Here is a 23,510-nt window from a genome sequence, read left to right on the forward strand (position 1 = left end):
GCTATGGCCTGGGAAAGCAGTGGAAGTTAATCCAAGTGCTTGGGCCCCTGAACCCACACTGGAGACCTGGAAGAAGCTTCTTGCTCTTGTCTTCAGATTGGCTAAGCTCTGGCCATTGCGGCCACTTGGGGAGTGAACCAGCAGATGAAGATCTCTGTCTGTCTGTCTATCCCTCTCTCTATAACTCTGACTCTCAAATAAGTAAATAAATCTTAAAAAATATAATTCAACAAATACTAAGTAGAAAAACCACCATTCCTCTAGAGTACAGACAAGGGCTATAAACACTAATCCAATCTCAAAATGTCAATTTCGCTCATACACATACTTTTTTTGTACTCTTTGTATTAATTACCACAAATCAGGGAAAACATATGGTATCTGTCTTTTGGGGACTGGCTTATTTCACTAAGCATAATGGTCTCAATTTGCATCCATTTTGTTGCAAAAGACAGGATGGAAAACGATAGAATAGTATTCTATCACGTATATACCCCACAATTTCTTTATCCAGTTGCCAATTTATGGACATGTGAGTTGATTCCATGAAAATGATACCATTCTTTATAGATGTATTCCCCCATCTACTCATCATCATTGCATAGACAAAGAGAATGCCAGTTTTAAGAAGTTCCCAACTTCCATGTATCATCCAAAGGAAAATTGACTTCACATTCAGAGAGGTCATGAGAGCTGGCATGACTCCCATATGCTTCACCAAATTAAAAAAGTAAGGGAAAAAAAATGAATTCAACTCAAAACTCACCTACTACTAGGGCAGGCATATTTGGCCTAGCAGTTAAGATGCCCATGTTCCCTATCAGGGTTCCTGGGTTCACTATCCAGTTCTCCTAACTCTAGTTTCTTGCTAATACAGACCCTGGATTGACGGCTCAAGTGACTGGATTCCTGCCATTCATATGGGAGACACAGACTAAGTTCCTGGATCCTTGCTTCAGCCCCAGATATGGGTCATTATGGGCATTTGGGGAGTGAAGCATCATTTGGGAGTCTCTGTCTCTCAAATAAGTAAGTAATATTAAAACAACAACATGTTGCTGCCACTTGGGATGCCCACATCACATACTGGAGTGCCTGGGATACAGCAGATGATGGCTCAGGTGTTTGGGTTTCTACCACTCATATAGGAAACCCAGATGGAGTTCCAGGCTCCTTGGCTTTGACCTGGCTCAGCCTCAGCTGTTGTGGCCATTTGAGGAATGAATCAGTGGATAAAGGACTTATCTCTCTGTTACTCCCTGACACTCTGTCTTTCAAAACAAATAATTTTTTTAAAATCTACTTTCACCTGCTTAGGCTGTGCTCACTACCCAGATCAGAAAATCACTAGGGTCCAACTAACCAAGAAACTTATCTATATTTATGAGAAGAATCAAGCTAATTCCATCTCTCTATTGTCAGTCATGTAATGATAAAATGAAAAGGATATTTCTTCTTTTGCATAGAGACAAAGGAAATTCATCAGAAATAGAAAATTCAATATTATAAAGCTAAACACAAGAAAGGCAAGGGGAAAAGATCTCCCCCTCACCCTTTGCAATATTCCAACTTATGCTAAACTCAAGATTACCAACATTTACTATGAATGTTATATTCCTTCAAATTTTTGGAGTCTTATGGAATTCTTTACTTGTATTCAGAGAATGAAAGAAAATTAACGTGAAGATTTTTTCTAACTGAAAAGGGATGTAAATGTAGAAAATTCACACTTGCCTGCAATCTACCAATGGCCACTAGACAAAACTTGCTTCCCTGGCCAGCCTCTGGGTCATCATCCGGGAGGGAAACACCTTCAGGAAGGTGAGGTTAAAAAGTTTAATTGAACTCTCAGACTCAAATGTTTTGCATGAGAGAATAATAAATGAGAATGTTAAAAATAAAGGTACAATTACATAAAATTTACTATATGTGCTACTCATGATATGAAATATATACATAAATTCATATATTTCACCCATATTAACTGTAATAAATTAAAGAATATAAGGCTCACTCAAGGTATTCCAAACACTATGCTAGCCAAATCAAACACATGTGAAGCAGCCCCTCTGTGACCAGAGAACAGATGTCTTGCCCAACCTGTGACTTGAAGTAAGCAAACAACCAAAAATGAATTTATGCCAAACACTAATAGTTATTTGTGTCCCTTGGAAAAGAGAAAAACAATATTTTACATGGGAAAGTGAAGAAGAATGTAATTCTTCCTTATTCCTTGCATAGCTATTTTATTTTATTCACAAAAATAGTACTTCTGTTGATAGCTACACAAAAGAAGATCTTACGTACCTTAAACTATGGTTTATGCAATACAAAAATCAAAGTTCAGATGTCATTACCTCATTCCTTAAAATATTTTCCTTAGTGGCCGGCGCCGTGGCTCAACAGGCTAATCCTCCGCCTTGCGGCGCCGGCACACCGGGTTCTAGTCCCGGTCGGGGCACCGATCCTGTCCCGGTTGCCCCTCTTCCAGGCCAGCTCTCTGCTGTGGCCAGGGAGTGCAGTGGAGGATGGCCCAAGTGTTTGGGCTCTGCACCCCATGGGAGACCAGGAGAAGCACCTGGCTCCTGCCATCGGAACAGCGCGGTGCGCCGGCCGCAGCGCGCTACCGCGGCGGCCATTGGAGGGTGAACCAACGGCAAAGGAAGACCTTTCTCTCTGTCTCTCTCTCTCTCTCACTGTCCACTCTGCCTGTCAAAAATTAAAAAAAAAAAGAAAATATTTCCTTAGTTATATTAACTTCTGTTTATTGGTATTTTTTGTATTAGTATTTATTGATGGCTACCATATACGAGGTACTGGGCTGGATGCTTTCCTTACACTAAATCTAATCCTCATAATAACCCTCTATGGGATATATTCTCTCCAAAGCACAGATGAGAAGTTTACAAAAGTCAAGCAACTTATCCTAGGTTATATCACTAATAAATAGCAATAGTAATAACAATGCCGGGAATCAAACCCAGGTTTTTCCAAATCCAAAGTTGAATGTCTTTTCTAAACTTAAAACCTTGCTGCTTTTTTTTTTTTTTCTTAGTTTCTGTCTTACCCAAATCCTTAATTCTCAGTGACACCCAACTAGCAGGGAAGTAAAAAGTTTCTAAGGCTTGGAAACTCTTAAAAGTCAATTAAAGAGCTGATTCCCCCACCAGGGCTGGCGCCATGGCATAGTGGGTAAAGCCGCCGCCTGCAGCACCAGCATCCCACAAGGGCACCAGTTGGAGTTCCAGTTGCTCCACTTCTGATCCAGCTCTCTGCTATGGCCTGGGAAAGTAGTAGAAGATGGCCCAAGTCCTTGGGCCCCTGCACCTGTGTGGGAGACCCGAAAGAGGCTCCTGGCTCCTGACTTCGGATTGGCACAGCTCCAGCTGATGCAGCCATCTGGGAAGTAAACCAGTGGATGGAAGACCTCCTCCCCTCCCGCCTCTGTCTCTGCCTCTCTGTAACGCTTCCTTTCAAATATATAAATAAATCTTTTTAAAAAAAAAAAAAACTGATCCCAGCAAAACACACCTTTCTTATAATCTCTGTGACCTCAATTTCTAATAAAGCTAATCAGCTTAAAACTTCATTTAAGGCTCTTGCAGAGAGCATCTCCTTCTAAGTTACTACAATCAAACCATTTTCACCATTTCCCTCAAAGTTTTGTAACTAATTTAGAAAGACTTCTCAAGTTAATAATCCCAATGATTTTTAGTAACCACTGCTTAAAAACATAGGTATTCAGTATATATTATTATGATTTTGTACATTTAAAAACTATGCTGTGACACAGCCAATAGTGAGACATTTTCAAATCTGAGTATATCATCTCCCCAAGTGGAATACAAGTTCAATCGTGTATGTGAAGGAGTCTGCTGTTTCTTTCAGGTTCCATCCAAGTACATTTCATACACCAAACACATAATAAATATAACTTTCTTAGACTCGGTAAGGAACCAAGGCACCGAGAAAGAATCACCATCCAACTTTCCTACCTGCTGGGGGCCAGGCCTTGATATAGCCTGTGCAGTGCACCACCACGAAGTGAGGTTCCCCATCTTTCACAGAGCCAAGTCCATTCCTAGAAGAGTGATATCAGTCAGAAGAAAAATCATACCTTGAAATTTCTTAAAGGACAATGCTGGCTTGGGAACTTCAACTTCAGAGTCTTGGTTTTTGAAAGTAGGACAATCAGTGCGGGGACCTCTCCCACTCAAAAGTAACCACCATAATTTCAACCATTACCAAAGGAAAACAACTGAAAAGAACTACAGCACAAGGAAAAGCAGGCAAAACAGTTAAGTAAACTTCCTTTAACAGGAAAACAAGAAAAATGTTAGAAGTTCAGAAAAATACTGCCAGAAAAAAGTAACTAGGAGGTGAGGGAAGAGGGTGAGGACTACGAAAAAAAGTATTACAGTAAGTTAGGTGAGAAAGTTATGCTCTGTTGGGTCTTTGGTTACCCCTTTGGTTTTCACTGCTTAGGACTTCACCTGCATCTGTTCCTCACAAAGCTCAGTCTATTCATGGAGACGGGGTCCACAGAGCTATGGCCACACCTGTTTCAATGAGCAGAGATGCACAGCAGTCAGCTTGCACAATGAAAGAACCTTTTTTTTTCTTTTTTTTTTTTTTTGACAGGCAGAGTTAGACAATGAGAGAGAGAGACAGAGAGAAAGGTCTTCCTTCCGTTGGTTCACCCCCCAAATGGCTGCTACGGCTGGCACGCTGTGCTGATCTGAAGCCAGGAGCCAGGTGCTTCCTCCTGGTCTCCTGAAAGAACCTTCTACAGTGAAGTACGGTAACAGGCTTTAAATGCATTTTGACACAGAAAACTGGTAACAATGCTCCTAACACCAAGGAGGGATACTGGAAGTCACATTTGGTACTTCAAAATATAACTGTTCTAAAATTTGAAGTAAAAAATATTCTATATGCAAAGATTCTCTACATCAGGAGTTGGCAAACTTTGTCTGTAAAGGACTAGAGTGTAAATATTTTCAGCTTTGCAGATCATACAGTCTAGTCTATTGTAACTAGGCAATTCTGGCATTATCTCATAAAATCAGCAAAGACAATATATAAGCAAATGGGCATGGCTAGTTCCAATAAAACTTTCTTACAAATAAAGGGCAGTGGCTTGTTAATTCAGGCTATTTATCTTCTCTTGCCTATGTCTTCGCATTGGCCATGGCCATATGTTGGGATGGTCCCTTCAACTCAACTTTCTCTCTTTCATTTATTTTTTCTTTTAAAGTTTTATTTGTTTATTTGAAAGTTAGAACCACACACAGAGAGAAGGAAAGGCTGAGAGAGAGGTCTTCCATCCACTGGTTCACTCCCCAACTGGCTGCAATGGCCGGAGCTGTGCCGATCCGAAGCCAGGAGCCAGGAGCTTCTTCCGGGTCTCCCACATGGGTACAGGGCCCCACGTGCTTGGGCCATCTTCCACCCCTTTCCCAGGCCACAGCAGAGAGCTGGTTTGGAAGTGGAGCAGCTGGGACTCGAACCGGCACCATATTTGGGATGCCAGGACTGCAGGCGGTGGCTTTACTTGCTACACCACAGCGCTCACCCCTCTTTTATTTCTTTAAAATAACAACAGTAGATAAAACTTCTACTGTTTAATATATGCCATGCTCTGTTCTAAATATCTTTCACATATATTAATTCACCTAATCCTCATAACTTTGTGAGTTCAGTATCAGTATTACTTCCAACATTAGATGATAAAATCAAAGCACAAAGTAGGCTTGTAATCTGACCGAGATTTCAGAAGATATGTGAAGCTAAGAATTAAAAACCACAGAATACTATGGACTAAAACAAACTCCAGCAGACTGAGTCCAGAGGCTATTGGAAACCATTAAGCCTTGGGGTCAGCGCTGTGCCATAGTGGGTAAAGCCGCTGCCAGCACTGCTGACATTCTATATGGGTGCCAGTTTGAGTCCTGGCTGCTCTACTTTGATCCAGCTCTCTGCTATGGCTTGGGAAAGCAGTAGAAGATGGTCCAACTCTTTGGGCCCCTGTACCTGTGAGCAAGACCTGGATGGAAGAAGCTCCTGGCTCCTGGCTTTAGATCGGCACAGCTCCCATTGTTGTGGTCAATTGGGAAGTGAACTAGCAGATGGAAGACCTCTCTCTCTCTGTCTCTCCTCTCATTATGTAACTCTTTCAAATAAATAAATAATCTTTAGGGGCAGGCGCCATGGCGCAGTAGGTTAATCCTCCTCCTGTAGCACCAGCATTCCATATGAGCACCAATTCGAGTTCCAGCTGCTCCTCTTCCAATCCAGCTCTCTGCTGTGGCCTGGGAAAGCAGTTGAAGATGGCCCAAGTGCCTGGGCCCCTGTACCTGCATGGGAGACCAGGAAGAAGCACCTGGCTCCTGGCTTCGGATCAGCGTAGCTCCGGTTGTTGTGGCCATTTGGGGAGTGAACCAACGGAAGGAAGACCTTTCTCTCTGTCTCTCCCTCTCACTGTAACTCTACCTCTCAGATAAATAAATATAAATAAATAAATCTTAAAAAAAAAAGAAACCATTAAGCCACACCTTTCCCAGAAAACCTTCCTTAATATTTTACTGATCATTGCTAATAGGTATACTCCCAGTATATATGTACATGTTTACATATATATAAACAATGTATATGTTCAATGACAAGTTCCATTGTAGAACCTGAACTTATTTTGTAACTTGAAGAGATGTTTCAGCTACCTGTTTAGAAAGAACTATCATTCTTTCTACAAAATCCTAAAATGTATAACGTATATTTATAAACTCTAAATACTATCTGAAAGACAAAAAAATTTCAAAACCAAATAATGCAGAAATGGTCTCAGTATATGGATGTGCCTTGTGATGCAATGGGAACAAAATATAGGTTCTGGAGCCAGACTACTATGGATTAAAATAAAATCCCTTTATGAGATACTATCTATTGTAACCTTGAGAAGTTAATTTCTCTACATCTTTTTTTTCATCAGCAAAATAGTAACCATGAATCTTATGCTCTAGGGCAGTTTGGGGATGAAATAAAGCATGTATCACAGCGTTTCACACAGTAATTGTTCAGTAAATGTTGACTCCCTTAACAAAGATTTTATTCGTGTTACAACTCACTTAGGTCTTCACAGTTAAATTTAAATCTAGGAGGGCCAGTGTTGTGGCATGGTGGGTTAACCCTCTGGCTGCGATGCATCCCATATGAGTACTGGTTCAACTTCAAGCTGTCCCACTTCTGGGCCAACTCCCTGCTAATGTGCCTGGGAAAGCACTGGAAGATGACCCAGGTCTTTGGGCCCCTACTATCTATGTAGGAAACCCAGACAGAGCTCAGCCTCCTGGCTTCAACCTGGCCCAGCCGCAACCACTGCAGCCACTTAGGGAGTGAACCAGTGAATGGAAGATCTCTCTTTCTCTCTTTCTCTCTCTGGGTCTTCCTCTCAATCTGTAACTCTGTCTTTCAAACAAATAAATCAATCTTACAAAAAAAAATCTAACTGAAACTTTGATTTAAAACTTCAACTCCACTGACAGAAACAAAACGCTCAGTTCTTGATTATTTCTATGCCAAACGATAATCCTCAGCCTGACACTCACCTCATTCGGCAGATGAAGGATCTTCTTGAGCCCATACACATCCTCATGGAAGACTGCTGACCTTCCTTTTTCACTGTTCCAGTCTTTAGATCCAGGATACGCCCTGAAGAAGAACGTGAACACCAGTTTGAAATGCATTCTTGTGAGTATGAAAGAAGGTGATACCAGAGGCAAAAATAAGTAAGCATCATATTCGCGCCCCCTTGATCTCCTTCCTTACGACAGAATAAGCCAAGCATGAAATACTTCAATTTTCTTCTTCTTCTTCTTCTTCTTCTTCTTCTTTTTTTTTTTTTTTTTTTGACAGGCAGAGTGGACAGTGAGAGAGAGAGACAGACAGAAAGGTCTTCCTTTGCCATTGGTTCACCCTCCAATGGCCGCCGCGGCTGGCGCGCTGCAGCTGGTGCACCACGCTGATCCAATGGCAGGAGCCAGGTGCTCATCCTGGTCTCCCAGGGGGTGCAGGGCCCAAGCACTTGGGCCATCCTCCACTGTACTCCCTGGCCACAGCAGAGAGCTGGCCTGGAAGAGGGGCAACCGGGACAGAATCCGGTGCCCCGACCGGGACTAGAACCCGGTGTGCCAGCGCCGCAAGGCGGAGGATTAGCCTAGTGAGCCGCGGCGCCAGCCTAAAATACTTCAATTTTCATCAATGAGTCTCACTGTAAGTCCAAAGGCAGCACTGAAAATAACCCTTTGCAGAGGAAGGTAGGAGTGGAATGTGTAGTGGAAAGCAGCAAGAGGCAAAGCTATATTCTTGTGCCTGATTATTTATACACATGAGTACAATGAGTACACACACACACATACACACACACCCTGAATGTCATCAATTTAAAAACAAGTACTTTTATATGCTACAGAAACACACATCTGTCTCAAACCAAAATTGTTTCTCTTCTTTATTAAATAGAAACAAACAGCAAGCTTTTGGGGAAATGGAAAACTAAAACCAAAAAGCAAAACAAACCAAATGCATAAAAACATAAAAGAAGGGAAAACTAAAGACCAACATTAATAACCATCCTGGAATGCTCACTTTGGCAGCAATAGAAACAATAGAGTAGAAGCAATAGGAACAATTCCAAACAACAGAACCATATTGGAATTTCTTGCATTTTAATTATCAATTTTTATTTGTTTCCATTTAAAAACTTTTCCTAGAGTTGCTCAGAACCAGATGTGACTTTTTCCCCCTAGACTAATGTTGGCAAAAGGAACAAAAGCTTTAGAGTGGGAGGGGGGGGAGGAATAGAGCAATAACAAATACCTTGTATACAGATGAATAAGCACTCCCATTTGAAATAAAATTTGGTTATCATAGAATCTAGCATAAAGACAAGCTCAAGAGGGTAGAAAACAAGACTACTATCCAAATGATTCTTTTAGTATAACAGAAAAAAAAAAACAAAAACCTGTCGTAGGTTTGGATTTTATGGTTTTCTTTATATGATATTAACATAATAAACTTTTAAATTAACATTATCACTAATGAAACACTTTCTAAGGACTGGCTACAAACTAGATAATCTGCATGTGAATAAAAAGAACTGATATTAATTAAGGGGAAAATTCTAGAAACCTTGCCACAGTCAACAAACCAATTTAAAGAGCTAAAATATCTCTTTACACTTCAGGAAAAGAAGGACTTCCCACTCATTCCCCATCCACATAACTCACCTGTCAGGGCATTTTCTGAAGTGGAAAGCTGTTCACGAAGTTTATCCACATCATCTGGGTGCACCTGATCATAAAGTGTGCTGCCAAACCATTCAGATTGTGGCTGGTTCAAAACAGGAGTAACTGAATCAGAGACATATACCACTCGTCCTGTTTCACATGAGACAATAAACAGAAAGCCATCTGCTGCCTCCAAGATCAAATGTTTCAGTTCCTGCCCAAGGAAAAGAAATAAAAGTTAATACTGAAATCTGAAAAACCAAATATTCCTACTCACGCCATATGTATTTTTCCATAAGTAACTGCGGGTCATGCTTGATTCACTGCCACAGATTTCCACCCTAAATGTAACCTTCATTGACAAGAAAGTTATTGTCAATAGATATTTCCTCAATTTCTCTATGTCACTAATTACCTCTTCCTGTTTCTCTCAGTATTCAAAAAGAATAATAAAAAAGCTTACTACTAACAACCACAGACTCCTTCATCCCAGTCTTTCTAGTCTCTTTTTAGCTCTTGCTGGACAAATATTCCCACTTTATCTTTTTTTGCCCTCAGATCTGAAACATGATCAAATTTTCTTAATTCTAGGCCGGCGCCATGGCTCAACAGGCTAATCCTCCGCCTTGCAGCGCCGGCACACCGGGTTCTAGTCCCGGTCGGGGCACCGATCCTGTCCCGGTTGCCCCTCTTCCAGGCCAGCTCTCTGCTGTGGCCAGGGAGTACAGTGGAGGATGGCCCAAGTGTTTGGGCTCTGCACCCCATGGGAGACCAGGAGAAGCACCTGGCTCCTGCCATCGGATCAGTGCGGTGCGCCGGCCGCAGCGCGCCTACCGCGGCGGCCATTGGAGGGTGAACCAACGGCAAAAGGAAGACCTTTCTCTCTGTCTCTCTCTCACTGTCCACTCTGCCTGTCAAAAAAAAAAAAAAATTTCTTAATTCTATACAAATCTTCCCTCAACTAAGCTCAACTCATCTCTACTTTTCAGTGCCAATTTTATACTAAGAATGTTATACTCACTGGTTCTATTATCTCACTTTTCAATTATATCTAAATTGTACTGCAATCTTCACTCGAAATCACTGCATTTTTTTTAAGGAGCCTGTGAATTTTCTCCTAAGTGCCAGTTAAAGTCCCCTTCCTGGGTCTTCTTTATTCAACCTTTCTACAGACTCTAACACCACCATCCATTCTATTCTTTAAATTGTACTTTTACTTAGTTCCAATGAGACCACACATTTGTTTCCTCCCCTGCTTCAGGTTCCTCTTTGTTCAAGGCTTCGTTAAATGTAGATATTTCAAGGTTCTTATTTTCAACATCTAACTACTCTCCCTCACACTCTAGTGACAGATAGTTTAACGTCCTACTTTTTTCTTCACTATCATCATCACCATATGCCAAGACTGATGAAGTGGTCTTGCTGCTTTCACTCCCTCCATCCATCCTTTGCTACCAGATCTAATCTATTTTGATGGCTTGCTTCCCATTGCCTAAAAAACTGAAATCTAAATAACACCAAAACATTCTATCATCGGATCCAGACAACCTTCCTATTATTGCCTAAGCATGCTAAACTACCACTTGACTTTCCTTGAATAACCCAATTACTTTTGTACTTCTAAGTTTCTGCTTAACTTATTTCCCAAATCTATATTGCTTCCAAATTCCTCAATTTTCCACATGTGTATTTCTATAGGACTTATTACTGCACCTCTATTACAGAAATGGTTCTTCATTGTTTTATTCACATGTCTGTTTCCACCAATGACTAGCTCATCATTTTTTATATTATTGAAGGCACAAAGCACTTCGTTTCTCTACGCGGAGTGTGTTGAATCAATAACTGTGTGTGTACTATCAGAGCAAATTAAAATAACAAACACAGCTATAAAATCTGTACTATATGTGTTTTAAAATAGACTATCTTATTTAGACTATCCTATTTAGAGATAGTTCAAGTCCTGGCTGCTCCATTTCTGATCCAACTGTATGCTAATACAGCTGGGAAAGCAGTAGAAGATGGCTTAGGTCCTTGGGCACTCTACCCGTGTGGGAGACAAAGATGGAGTTCAAGCCTCCTGGATTCGGCCCTAGCCCTAGTTGTTGCAGCTATCTGGGGCATAAACAAGCAGATGCATGATATCTCTTTCTAACTCTCTCCATGTCTGTCTGTATGTCGGCCTCTATTGTCTTTCAAATAAACAAATACATCTTTTAAAAAAACTTAAAAATAAAGACAAAATAGCAGCATTTTAGGTAAACTGTTTTCTTCCTTAAATTTCCTGTACTTCCCAAATTTTCCCACAATGTTTTACTTTTGATAATCAAAAAAGAGGCACAGTACTCTGAGAAAACTTCCCTAACCACTTTCACTCAAGTCTGGCCACTCCATTAACTTTAGCCATCCCTCCACTATGTATCTATTCCCACATAAATTATTAATTTGGAAAAAATATTCATTCTCTGTCTTTTCCTCTCATGTTTCACTTGTGCGTGTATTCTGTCACTCACATATTTATATTCAGATTGAGTTTGAAAGGCAGAAAGTGTCTGCCTCAGCCAGCGCCGTGGCTCACTAGGCTAATCCTCCGCCTGCGGCGCCAGTACTCTGGGTTCTAGTCCCGGTTGCAGCGCTGGATTTTGTCCCAGTTGCTCCTCTTCCAGTCCAGCTCTCTGCTATGGCCCGGGAGTGCAGTGGAGGATGGCCCAAGTGCTTGGGCTCTGCACCTACATGGGAGACCAGGGGGAAGCACCTGGCTCCTGGCTTCGGATCGGCGCAGCGTGCCAGCCGTAGCAGCCATTTGGGGGGTGAACCAACGGAGGGAAGACCTTTCTCTCTGTCTCTCTCTCTCTCTGTCTAACTCTGCCTGTCAGAAAAAAAAAAAAAAAAAAAGAAGAGTCTGTCTCCTACCTCCTCTGTTTCTCTCAGAGTGCACTGAATGTGACAGAGCACATCTCTGAACAATAATGGTGGTCCCTGAGACTTCTTCTATCACTAAATCTAGAAGCTGCTTTCAGGAATTAAAAATAGATTCATCATCTATAACCCTAAAGGCAAGGAAGAGGACTTGTTCCATTGGTGTGGTAATCCCTCTGTGATTCCACTGTTGTTCTTCAACCCTATTGTATTTGTAAGTTAAGTTCCAAAATATCTATCAGTTTGCTAAACAATTTTCAAAACTTTTCTCTGCTTCTCACTGTACCAAGTCACTTAATGTTATGGGCCAAGGGTTGAAACTCGTCCTCATGACCTAAGCTCTTCCTGAAGAGCTGAATTCTTGTCAACAAAAAAAATCAAAACTTGCAACAGATTCACCCAGATTCTAGACTCTTAGGTTTTAAGCCCCAGAGACCTGATCAGTGAGGAAAGACGGCTTATAGGAGCCATCAGTGGACGTGTTGCCAGTTCCCCGTAATGACTTCATGTGAGAAACTGCCATGCGTAAGATGGTTAGTTTGTCTGGTTTCCGAGCCAGGGCACTACAGGTGGGTACCATGTCTGACAACTCTGTGATGTAAGCTGTCATCTTGTTCCGTCGTCGCCTTTCAATTTCACTATGATTTTCCCTGTATAAAAGAGAGAGAAGTCCCATCCAGGTAGTCACATCTGGTCATTTGGTAGCAAGGAGAATGAAATGGATACCAAGTAGGCTATTGAACAATGTGATATTTTCATTTAATGATGCTTAAGTCTCAGAAGTTAAAATAAGGGTTTCCCAACCTCATGCAGAGCAAGCATAGAACAGAAACTAATAAGGCAGACAGAACAAGCAGATAACAAATTTCCTCCATGTCCTGGAAACTTCACTTACTATGAACATTACCATTTTTTCAGGAAAAAAAAAAAAAAAAAAGATGTTTTATGAAACAGCAGCACTTTAAAAATGTTGATTTAATTAAATTCCTAAAGGACAAATAATCTCAATTTGGTTGACTACATTTTTAATAACTCAATTGTTTAGGCTAGAAAATAAAACAACCAATTTTTGCAAACTCAAGTATGTTGCTTAATAGCTGGTAAGAGCTGATAGTATAGATTTTGTTGGTTCATAAAATGTTGCTTTGTTGTTAAGCTTCTCTCATAACATTAGGAGGCAGAACTGGAAAGTTTTGAAGATTTATTTGTACCACAAATGCACAAAGTCCTACTGTCTTTATGTGAATGTAGTGCCAATGCACTAAACTTAAGGTACTTAAGGTACACTATCCACTGGGGCAAGTGCTGTGGCATAGTGGGTAAAGCCACTGCCTGTGGTGCCGGCACCCAATGTGGGCACCGGTTTGCGTCCAACTGTTCCACTTCCATTCCAGCTCAGGTGGCAGCTTTTCCTCCTATGCCCCAAGGATCTTATTTAAACAAAAGTTCTTTGTCAAAAGCGGAGAGGGATGATTAATCTAATACACATGTCTTTTTTTATGAGAAAAGCTAACAGGTCAAGTGTTAAGTGACTTTTCCTAGGGCTGACTTCATTCCCAATGCAATGATTTCTTCACATTATTCCAAATCAGTATTCTATAGGGGAAAGTATTTGGGGTTGGTGCTGCGGCACAGCAGGTTAAAGCCTGGCCTGCAGCACTGGCATCTCATATGGGTGCTGGTTCGAGTCCCAGCTGCTCCACTTCTGATCTAGCTCCCTGTTAATATGCCTGAGAAAGCAGAGGGCACCTGTACCCACATGGGAGACCTAGAAGAAGCTCCTGGTTTCAGATTGGCTCAGCTCCAGCCATTGCAGCTATTTGGGGAGTGAACCAGTGGATGGAAGACCTCTCTCTCTGTGTAACTTATGTTTTTCAAATAAATAAAATAATTTAAAAAAAAAAAAAGAGGAAAGTATTAGTAGGAGACATGAGTTGAAATAGCAGCAAAATGAGTTTGTGGCCCAGCTTAAAGACGTAAATGATAGATAGAGGGGGGAAAAAAAAAAACCACTAAAAACAGGTTTGGTATTAATGAATTAGTTCCTACTAAAGTATCCCAAATCACAAAGACTAGAAAACACAGAAACTTGGGCACATTTCTTGCATGATATTCCTATGTTATGGACAAAAGTCTCCAAAGAAAATTCTAATGGTTCCATATGTAGCTATTTTGTCTAGGACACACAATTCTCTAGCTTAAAGCCTCAATCTTCCTTGTATCTGACGGGTTTCTGACACTGAAGTCCAGAAATCAGATCTTTTAAACAGCCACACCAAGGCAGCTAAGACTTCTCTGGGGAACCACAAGAGAGGATTCAGTCACCACAACCACACAGTTCTGCTGTGACTGGTAATCTAGCTGGGAGTCTGCAAGGAAAAGAACAGTGAGTTTCCTAGACTTGCACAAATGCTGAGGCCTAAATACTTGGAGTTAATTCCTAATACTGACATATTTTTTGTTTTTCTGATAGAAGGATATTTTCTTGTTAAGGCACCAATTGGCATTGCTGTATTATTTCTGAAACCTTTGGGTTCTGTCAAACTTAGTATTGACATAAGTGAAAATGAGAAAAAAACTAATAGTAATTTCTTAAATCCCTAAGTAAAGTTCCCTCAACTCACCAACTTTCTGATGAGGGAAGCCAAAGTTCCTGTTACACCCAAACTTCTAAAAACTCTTGTCCTCTCTTGCCACAGATAAGGAAAGACACAAAGAGAAAGGGGGAAGAAAAGACAGAGTAAGAAAAAGGATAGAAAAAGCAGCATCGTCCACTTCATCATGCTAAAAGACACCGTTCTCCTACCTGGCAAGTCTCTCTTTATCCGCAGAGCTCTGCTCATCATCCGACCTAAAAACAGAATTAATCAACTAAGCTAAAATTAAAATAAAAGGGAGGGAGGGATGGGGGGGGGGAGGAAAGAAAAAGGTTAATAAGGAAAAGTAGGAAAGGAAATAGAAAAAAAAAAGAAAAAGAAACAGAACAATATGGATGCAGAGTATAGGTGGGGAAACTGGAAACACAGGCAGGAACCTTGCCTGTAACTCTGTAAAATCATCTGTTAGGATAAAAAAATAACTTAAAAGACAAAGGCAACATTAAAACAAGTCCAATACATACTATAAATTATTATGATCCTGAACACAGAAAGCACTTTGCCAATCAGTCTCTGTAAAGAGTAAGGATATACAGAGATTGAACAAGAACCAATCAAGAGAATTCAGGAATACCATTCTCATACACTACTCCCAATCTGGAAAGGAAATTACATCTGAATGTGTATGCTATTCTATACTGAAAAAGGTAAAGATGAGTGTGAAACAAATGGTCACAAATATCTCTCCCCCACCCCCCCACACACACTCAGACAAAATAACCAACCAGATTTCACCAGAGCAATCAGATAAATAAAACTAAGAGCAATATTTCTGTCATATGTCCTCTATCAATGATTTGTTCCAACAGTAACTCATAATTTCGCTTCAGTCATTTTCACATTTCTCTGTGGTAAAGTCACAACATGACTAGATCTCCAGTACCAACTCTCTCTTTCCTGATGGAGGATACAAAATATTATCACTAAATTTTTGTGGAAAACTGAGATATTTTAAGAATGAGTGGCAAGTAAGGGAACGGCATAGTGTTGGAAGGTCAGTGTATCAGTATTTAATTTGATTTTATATATATGTATGTATTTATATACATATATACACACACACACACACATATATATATACATACACATATATGTAATAAAGAAGCCTCCCATAAAGCATCTAATAAAAGCACGACATTAACAGGCTGAAATGTTTCGCCACTAAAAAATGATACTGACTTTATCAATGTAAGGGAAAATTTCAATAAAATGTCCAGTAAGAAAACACAAAATAGGGGGCAGTGTTGTGGAAAGCAGGTTAAGCTGCCACCCTTGCAATGCCAGTTCAAGTTCAGGCTCCTGTGCTTCCAATCCAGCTCCCTGCTAATGCACCTGGGAAAGTAGCAGAAGATGATCCCAAGTACTTGGGTCCCTGCCACCCACATGGGAGACAGGGATGGAGTTCCCAAATCTTGGCTGTAGCCTGGCCTGGCCCCAGCTGTTGCAGACATTTGGGCAGTGAACCTGGGAACGGAAGATCTCTTTCTCTCTGTCCCTATCACTCTACCTTTCAAATAAAGAAAATAAATCTTCAAATACACACACAGAGTAACACTATAATAATGAGAAGCATGTATAAATTTATTCATATATTCTGAAGAGACAGAAAATGGAATGATTTAAGTGATTTAGTATGCTCCTTGGATTATTTCCTTTAGGAAGTTCCCTGACAAACTATAAAACATTTTTATTCAAAAAGCTGAAGAAATTCATACATTTTCAGCATTTGAACACGCTGAACTAAATTTCCAAGGAGACATGAGGTCCAATACCTTAACAAATGATATCTTAAAGGAATGATTTCTGTTGTTTGAAATAAAGTTAAATATCTAAAATTTCTATTACTACTGCTATTATTACAATTGATCTATAACCTCTTCTCTACTTCAATATTTTTAAATGTAGTGCATAAGCATATAAATATTCACACTAAACAGGAGAAAAGGGGCCGGCGCTGTGGCTCTCTCGGTTAATCCTCCACCTGCGGCGCCAGCATCCCATGTGGGTGCCGAGTTCTAGTCCTGGTTGCTCCTCTTCCAGTCCAGCTCTCTGCTGTGGCCCAGGAAAGCAGTGGAGGATGGCCCAAGTGCTTGGGCCCTGCACCCACATGGGAGACCAGGAAGAAGCACCTGGCTCCTGGCTTCGGATCGGTGTAGCTCCGGCTATAGAGGCCATTTGGGGGGTGAACCAACGGAGGGAAGACCTTTCTCTCTGTCTGTCTCTCACTGTCTAACTCTATCTGTCAAAAAACAAAAAAACAAACAAACAAAAAAAAAAAAACAGGAGATAAGAAGACTAAAATAGCTCAGATCATGATTTCACGGCATTTTGGAATTTCAGTCAAGAGACTTAACCTACACCATTCATATTAACTGATGTTTTAACTTTTTTTTTTTTTTTTTTTTTTTTTTGACAGGCAGAGTGGACAGTGAGAGAGAGAGACAGAGAGAAAGGTCTTCCTTTTTGCCATTGGTTCACCCTCCAATGGCTGCCACGGCCGGCGCACCACACTGATCCAAAGCCAGGAGCCAAGTGCTTCTCCTGGTCTCCCATGCAGGTGCAGGGCCCAAGGGCTTGGGCCATCCTCCACTGCACTCCCTAGCCACAGTAGAGAGCTGGCCTGGAAGAGGGGCAACCAGGACAGAATCTGGTGCCCCAACCGGGACTAGAACCCGGTGTGCCGGCGCCACAAGGCGGAGGGTTAGCCTATTGAGCCGCGGCGCCGGCCATGTTTTAACTTTTTATGCAGCTTGAAAAACCATTCCCCATATATCTATATTAATTTCTTTTTCAGATGGTTCACATACTGAAGACTTTATAAGTATCTATTTCGATTAGCTTTGATAAATAAATTCTTCAAAACCCTCTTAGGAAGTAGGCATTTAGCTTAGCCATTAGGACACCCACATGCCACACTGGAGTGCCTAGGTTCAATTCCTAGCTCTGGCTCTTCCCTTCAACTTCCAACACATGCAAATGCCGGGGGTGAAGCTGTAATGCTCAATTAATTTGGTTCCTAGGATCCACATTAAAAATCTGGATTGTGTTCCTGGTTCCTGGCTGTAGCCCTGGCCCAGTCCTAGCCCACTGTGAGCACCTAGGGACTGAAACAGGAGGTAGGGAACTCTCTCTATCCCCCTCTCACTGTCTCTCAGGATAAGAAAGATAAATAGGGGGTTGGCACTGTGCAACAGCAGTTTAAAGCCCTGGCCTGAAGCTCGGCATCCCATATGGGCATTTGTTCTAGTCCCAGCTGCTCCTCTTCCAATCCAGCTCTCTGCTATAGCCTAGGATAGCAGTGGAAGATGGCCCAGGTTCTTGGGTCCCTGCACCCACGTGGGAGACCCGGAAGAAGCTCCTGGCTTCGGACTGGTGCAGCTCCAGCCATTGTAGCCATCTGGGGAGTGAACTAGCAGATGGAAGACCTCTCTCTCTGTCTACCTCTCTCTGTGATTCTGTCTTTCAAATAAATTAAATATTTTAAAAAAAAAAAAGAAAAAGAAAGGGGAAGGGTGGGGAGGGGAAGGAAGAAATTAAACACTCTTAAATTCACTCCTTTCCTATACCAATGATACTACTCTGGCTCAAAGTATTTTATTTTCTCAGTGTTCAAAAATTCTCTGCCTGGGGTCAGCGCTGGGGTAGAGCGGGTGAGGCTACCACCTGCAGTGCTGCTCCATTTCCGATCCAGGTCTGCCAATGGCGTGGGAAAACATTAGAAGATGGCCCAGGTTCTTGGGTCCCTGCACCCACGTGGGAGACCCGGAAGAAGCTCCTGGCTCCTGACTTCGGATGAGCCCAGCCCTGGCCATTGCAGCCACTTGGGAAGTGAACCAGAAGATGGAGCATCTCTCTCTCTCTCTCTCTCTGCCTCTGCCTCTGCCTCTCTGTAATTCTGCTTTTCAATTAAATAAATGAATCTTAAAAAAAAAAAAAAAAAAACTACTCTGCCTGATATGTATTAGCCCTCTACATCAGTGGTTCTCAAAGCATGGTCCACAGACTGGCAACATCAGCAAGGAATAAATAATAAGTACTCAGTTAAGTAACATATTTTAAAATAATAGGTTATTCAATTTTTATGATGTAGCCACAAATCTAATTTTTTAAAAAAGAAATAATTTATTGCTTAGTAATATATATTAATTTCTAAAAGGAAAACCAGAGTGAGACAGATTTAGTGTTTAATAAAAGGTAAAAAATATATTTCATCATCTTGACAAGTAATGTTTAAAACTTTTAAGTTGGGGTCGGCACTGTGGCACAGTAGGTTAAAGCCCCAGCCTGCAGCACTGGTATCCCAGAGTCATGGCTGCTCCACTTCCAATTCAGCTCCCTGCTAATACGCCTGGGAAAGCAGCAGAGAATGGTCCAAATCTTTGGGCCCCTGTGGGAGACCTGGAAGAAGCTCCTGACTCCTGGCTTCGGATTGGCCCAGTTCCAGCTGTTGCAGCCATTTGGGGAGTGAACCAGTGGCTGGACTACCTCTCTGTTTCTACCACTCTCTGTAATTCTTTCAAATAAATAAAATAAATCTTTAAAAAAAAAAAAAAAAACAAAACACTTTTAAGTCTAAGCCAAAACTCTAGTCTCCAAAAAACTATCTCTATTGTCATTTTTAAAAGAACAAAACCATTATCTGCACAGATTTTGCATAGCAATTTAACAATAAGTGGAACAATTCCATAGTTTGTTTCCATAAACATCTAGCAAGCACACTCCTTTGGCTAACACACACAGAGAAAAACACTGTATAAAATATACACTAGAGTGGGGCTGGTGCCATGGTGCAGTAGGTTAATCCTCTGCCTGTGGTGCCAACGTCCCATCTGGGCGCCGGTTCTAGTCTCAGCTGCCCCTCTTCCAATCCAGCTCTCTGCTGTGGCCTGAGAAAGCAGCAGAAGATAGCCCAAGTCCTTGGGCCCCTGCACCAGCATGGGAGACCAGGAAGAAACTCCTGGCTCCTGGTTTCAGATCAGCACAGATCCAACAGTTGCGGCCACCTGGGGAGTGAATCAACAGAAGGAAGACCTTTCTCTGTCTCTCCTTCTCATTGTCTATAACTCTCTCTCTCAAATAAATAAATAAAATCTTAAAATACACACACACACACACACACACTAGGGGCCAATGTAATCACACAGCAGATTAAGCCACCACATGGAAGATTTCTCTGTCTCTGTACTGCTCTGCTTTTTAAATAAATAAATCTTTAAAACATACACACACACACACTGCTAGTTTGAAGCTATATACCTAAAAATAAATGATCATTATAACACTATTTTAGCACCTTTCAAAAGAGGAAAGAGAATGGACACAGAAATTCATTCTTATCCAGATAAAATTAAAATTCAGTATAACTGAGTATGGCAGTGTCCCCACACACCATCAACCAAGACGCTCTACTACATTACCTGGCAAACCGCTCCTTATCATTAGACATCTGATCTTCATCACACCTGCAGAAGAAAAACAGTATTAGTTCAAAGCATTGTATTTGTCATAACTATTTCACAATGAAATGAAAAGCAAAAAGGAGTAAAAAATACTAAACAGAAAAAAAAGCCAACATAAAAGATTCACAAATCAATAGAGATAATAACAGTATCCCACAGAACTTAAAAAATCTGTTTCTAGGTGAGGGTGTTGTGGCACTGTTGTTAAGCCACCACTTGGGATGCTGGCATCCCATATTGGAATGCCTGGGACTAAGTACCACCTCAGCTTCCAATCCAGCTTCCTGCTGATATGCACCCTGGGAGCCAAGAGATGTTGGGGCTCAAGTATTTGGGTCACCGCCACACTTATGGGAGACCTGGGTGGACTTCCCAGCTCCTGACTTCAGTATGGTCCAGCCCTGAACAGCCAGTGAATGGAAAGTATTTCCCTTGCTCTTTGCTGCTCTATCTTTCAGATAAATAACAAACTTTCTAAAAATCCACAACTATTATTTGTCAGGTTTCTGATGTCTTCATTACCCTTACTTATCAAACCCACCAAAAAGATGAAGATTTCATGAGGACACAGCTGACTGCCCTCTCAGCACCACTCTAAAGTTTGCGATAGTTTACTTCTGTGTGTGGCAAAAACAAACACGGAACATAAAGTGCGTCATTTTAACTTTTTTTTAAAAAAAAAGATTTATTTATTTTGAAAGTCAGACTTACGGGGCAGGGGAGGAAGGAGAGACAGACAGAAAGATCTTCTATCTACTGGGTCACTCCCCAGACATGACAAGGTTTGGGCCAGGATGAAGTTAGGAGCCAGGAACTCCATCCAGATCTTCCATATGGATGGCAGGGGGCCAAGCACTTGGGCCAACTTCCACTGCTTTCCCAGGAGCATTACCAGAGAGCTGGATCAGAAGCCGCACAGCCAAGATTCAAATCAGTGCACATACGGGGTGAGTCACAGGCAGCAATTATTCTGTTTAATCCACTGCACCACAATGCCAGCCCCTCCACTATCATTTTACAAGACTACTGTCGTGGGGCCAGCGCTGTGGCATAGTGGGTAAAGCCGCCATCTGCAGTGCCGGCATCCCATATGCACGCCAGTTCAAGTCCCGACTGCTCCACTTCCAATCCAGCTCTCTGCTATGGCCTGGGAAAGCAGTGGAAGATTGCCCAGGTCCTTGAGTACCTGCACCCACATGAGAAACCTGGAAGAAGCTCCTGGCTCCTGGCTTCTGATCGGCCCAGCTCCTGCCATTGTGGCCAACTGGGGAGTGAACCAGCGGATGAAAGAACTCTCTCTCTGCCTCTCCTTCTCTCTCTGTGTAACTCTTTCAATTAAATAAATAAATCATTAAAAAAATAAAAATAAGGTTCCTTTACATATAAAATATCTGTTTCTCAGCAATATACAGACTACCTGGGTAATACTTTCAACTCTGGGAAGTGAAACACAGGTTGCAGTCAAGATTATCTTCCTTATCTTTGAGTCTTACAGCTTTTCTTACTTGAAAACAAGGTAAGCAACTGGTATTCATCAAGAATATCCCCCCTTTCTGAAAGAACCCATTCATGAATATACTGAAAAGCCCATGTTCAATGTTCCAGAAGATTCATCACTCAAGGATACAAATTCCAATTCCTGATACCTGTAGGAGTGAACTGGTATCAAAGAGTGTGATAAAGTAGTACATTAATAAGTTATACCTCCTAGTATACACTCTCTCGTGTAGCCTCCTCCCACACTGACTCAGGACCTGTATATACGATTTGCTTTGGTCAATGAGATATTAGCAAATGTCATACATGCGGAGGCTTGATAAGCACTGCACATTGAGAGTGGCCTTTAGAATGTTGCCACTGCCAAGTGAAGTCTGGCCTCCCTGGGGACAAAAGACCACATGGAGATACCAGCCATCCCAGCTGATTCAAGTGCTCAGAGCTGACCAGCTAGTTGAATACCATCTTAAGAATGGGTCTAGGAAAGATCAACAGAAAAAACACACAGCTAATTCAGAGAACTGTGAGAAATAATGAATTGTTGTTCTTTTTAAGCTAAGCACCTACAGATAATTGATACAGAAGGTCTTGTAAACTATGTGCCTCTCCCCAAGTCTCTTCTCTGGAATTATTAACAGAATGCTTGAAAATTTTCTGGTACATAATATAAAAATTTTAAGTTTTAGGGTAAAACATTCTCCTTAAGCCTAAGGATGAAAGTATTTTTAATTTTAGTGCATTTTAATTTATTTTTAATTTTACTGAATGTTTAATATCAGGAATGTAGAGAAAGTTCTTCAAAATCTTACCTCAAAAATTTACTGTTCCCTTCTCCATCATCATCAAAATCCAGCCTAGGAAAACCAACAATAAATATTGTAAATCTACTAATAATACAGAATATCAAAAAAATTAAGATTTGTGAACACAAGCTATCTGCGCACACATTCAAACAGAAAAGGAAAAAGCGAAAGTAAGCAGAAGTCAAAAGATCTCCACCACATTGATGTCATAGTGCCTCGATAAGCAAAGAAGCTGAGCACTAGATTAAAGGAACACGTACAGCTACCCCAACACTTCCCTGGGTAGCAGTCCCCATTTGCCAAAGTTTTTGCCTCAAAGTATAACAATCTCTATGAAAGGAGCAGGAATCCACTCAAAATGGACAAGAAAAAAAAATCAACATGATTGCCTCAGGCCCATTTTTCATTTCGATGGTCTACTCTAAGCCATGCTGCCAGCTTTCTTAAAGACCTTCTACCTTCCTTTTTTTGGAAGGCAGAGTGACAAAGAGAGGAGAGAGGGAAAAAGAGAGAGAGATGTTCCATCTGTTGGTTCAGTCCCTAAATGCTCAAAAAAGCTGAGGCTGGGCAAAGCCAAATAAGAGCAAGAACTCCATCCAGGCCGGCGCCGTGGCTAACTAAGCTAATCTTCTGCCTGCGGCACTGGCACACCGGGTTCTAGTCCCGGTCGGGGCACCAGATTCTGTCCCGGTCGCTCCTCTTCCTGTCCAGCTCTCTGCTGTGGCCCAGGAAGGCAGTGGAGGATGGCCCAAGTGCTTGGGCCCTGCACCCGCATGGGAGACCAGAAGGAAGCACCTGGCTCCTGGCTTTGGATCAGAGCGGTGCGCCAGCCGCAGCAGCCATTGGGGGGTGAACCAACGGAAAAGGAAGACCTTTCTCTCTGTCTCTCTC

The 23,510-nt window shown here is 41.5% G+C and overlaps 1 protein-coding gene across 3 annotated transcripts in view; it reads right to left on the reverse strand.

Annotated features, from left to right (window-relative positions):
* The window catches only part of ARNT (aryl hydrocarbon receptor nuclear translocator), a 74,045-nt gene that overhangs the window by 20,942 nt on the left and 29,593 nt on the right, over positions 1-23,510 (reverse strand). For all 3 annotated transcript variants that reach the window (XM_062192196.1, XM_062192195.1, XM_062192197.1), the window contains 9 exons: positions 22,626-22,670; positions 20,278-20,322; positions 15,010-15,054; positions 12,640-12,853; positions 9,285-9,498; positions 7,605-7,707; positions 4,494-4,559; positions 3,996-4,081; positions 1,735-1,811 (listed from right to left, as the gene is read on the reverse strand). In XM_062192196.1, coding sequence (XP_062048180.1) covers positions 1,735-1,811; positions 3,996-4,081; positions 4,494-4,559; positions 7,605-7,707; positions 9,285-9,498; positions 12,640-12,853; positions 15,010-15,054; positions 20,278-20,322; positions 22,626-22,670 — 895 coding nt within the window. The remainder of the gene's footprint in view (positions 1-1,734; positions 1,812-3,995; positions 4,082-4,493; positions 4,560-7,604; positions 7,708-9,284; positions 9,499-12,639; positions 12,854-15,009; positions 15,055-20,277; positions 20,323-22,625; positions 22,671-23,510) is intronic.

The sequence above is a fragment of the Lepus europaeus genome, chromosome 5, assembly GCF_033115175.1.
Source record: "Lepus europaeus isolate LE1 chromosome 5, mLepTim1.pri, whole genome shotgun sequence".
Taxonomy (NCBI): Eukaryota; Metazoa; Chordata; class Mammalia; order Lagomorpha; family Leporidae; genus Lepus; species Lepus europaeus.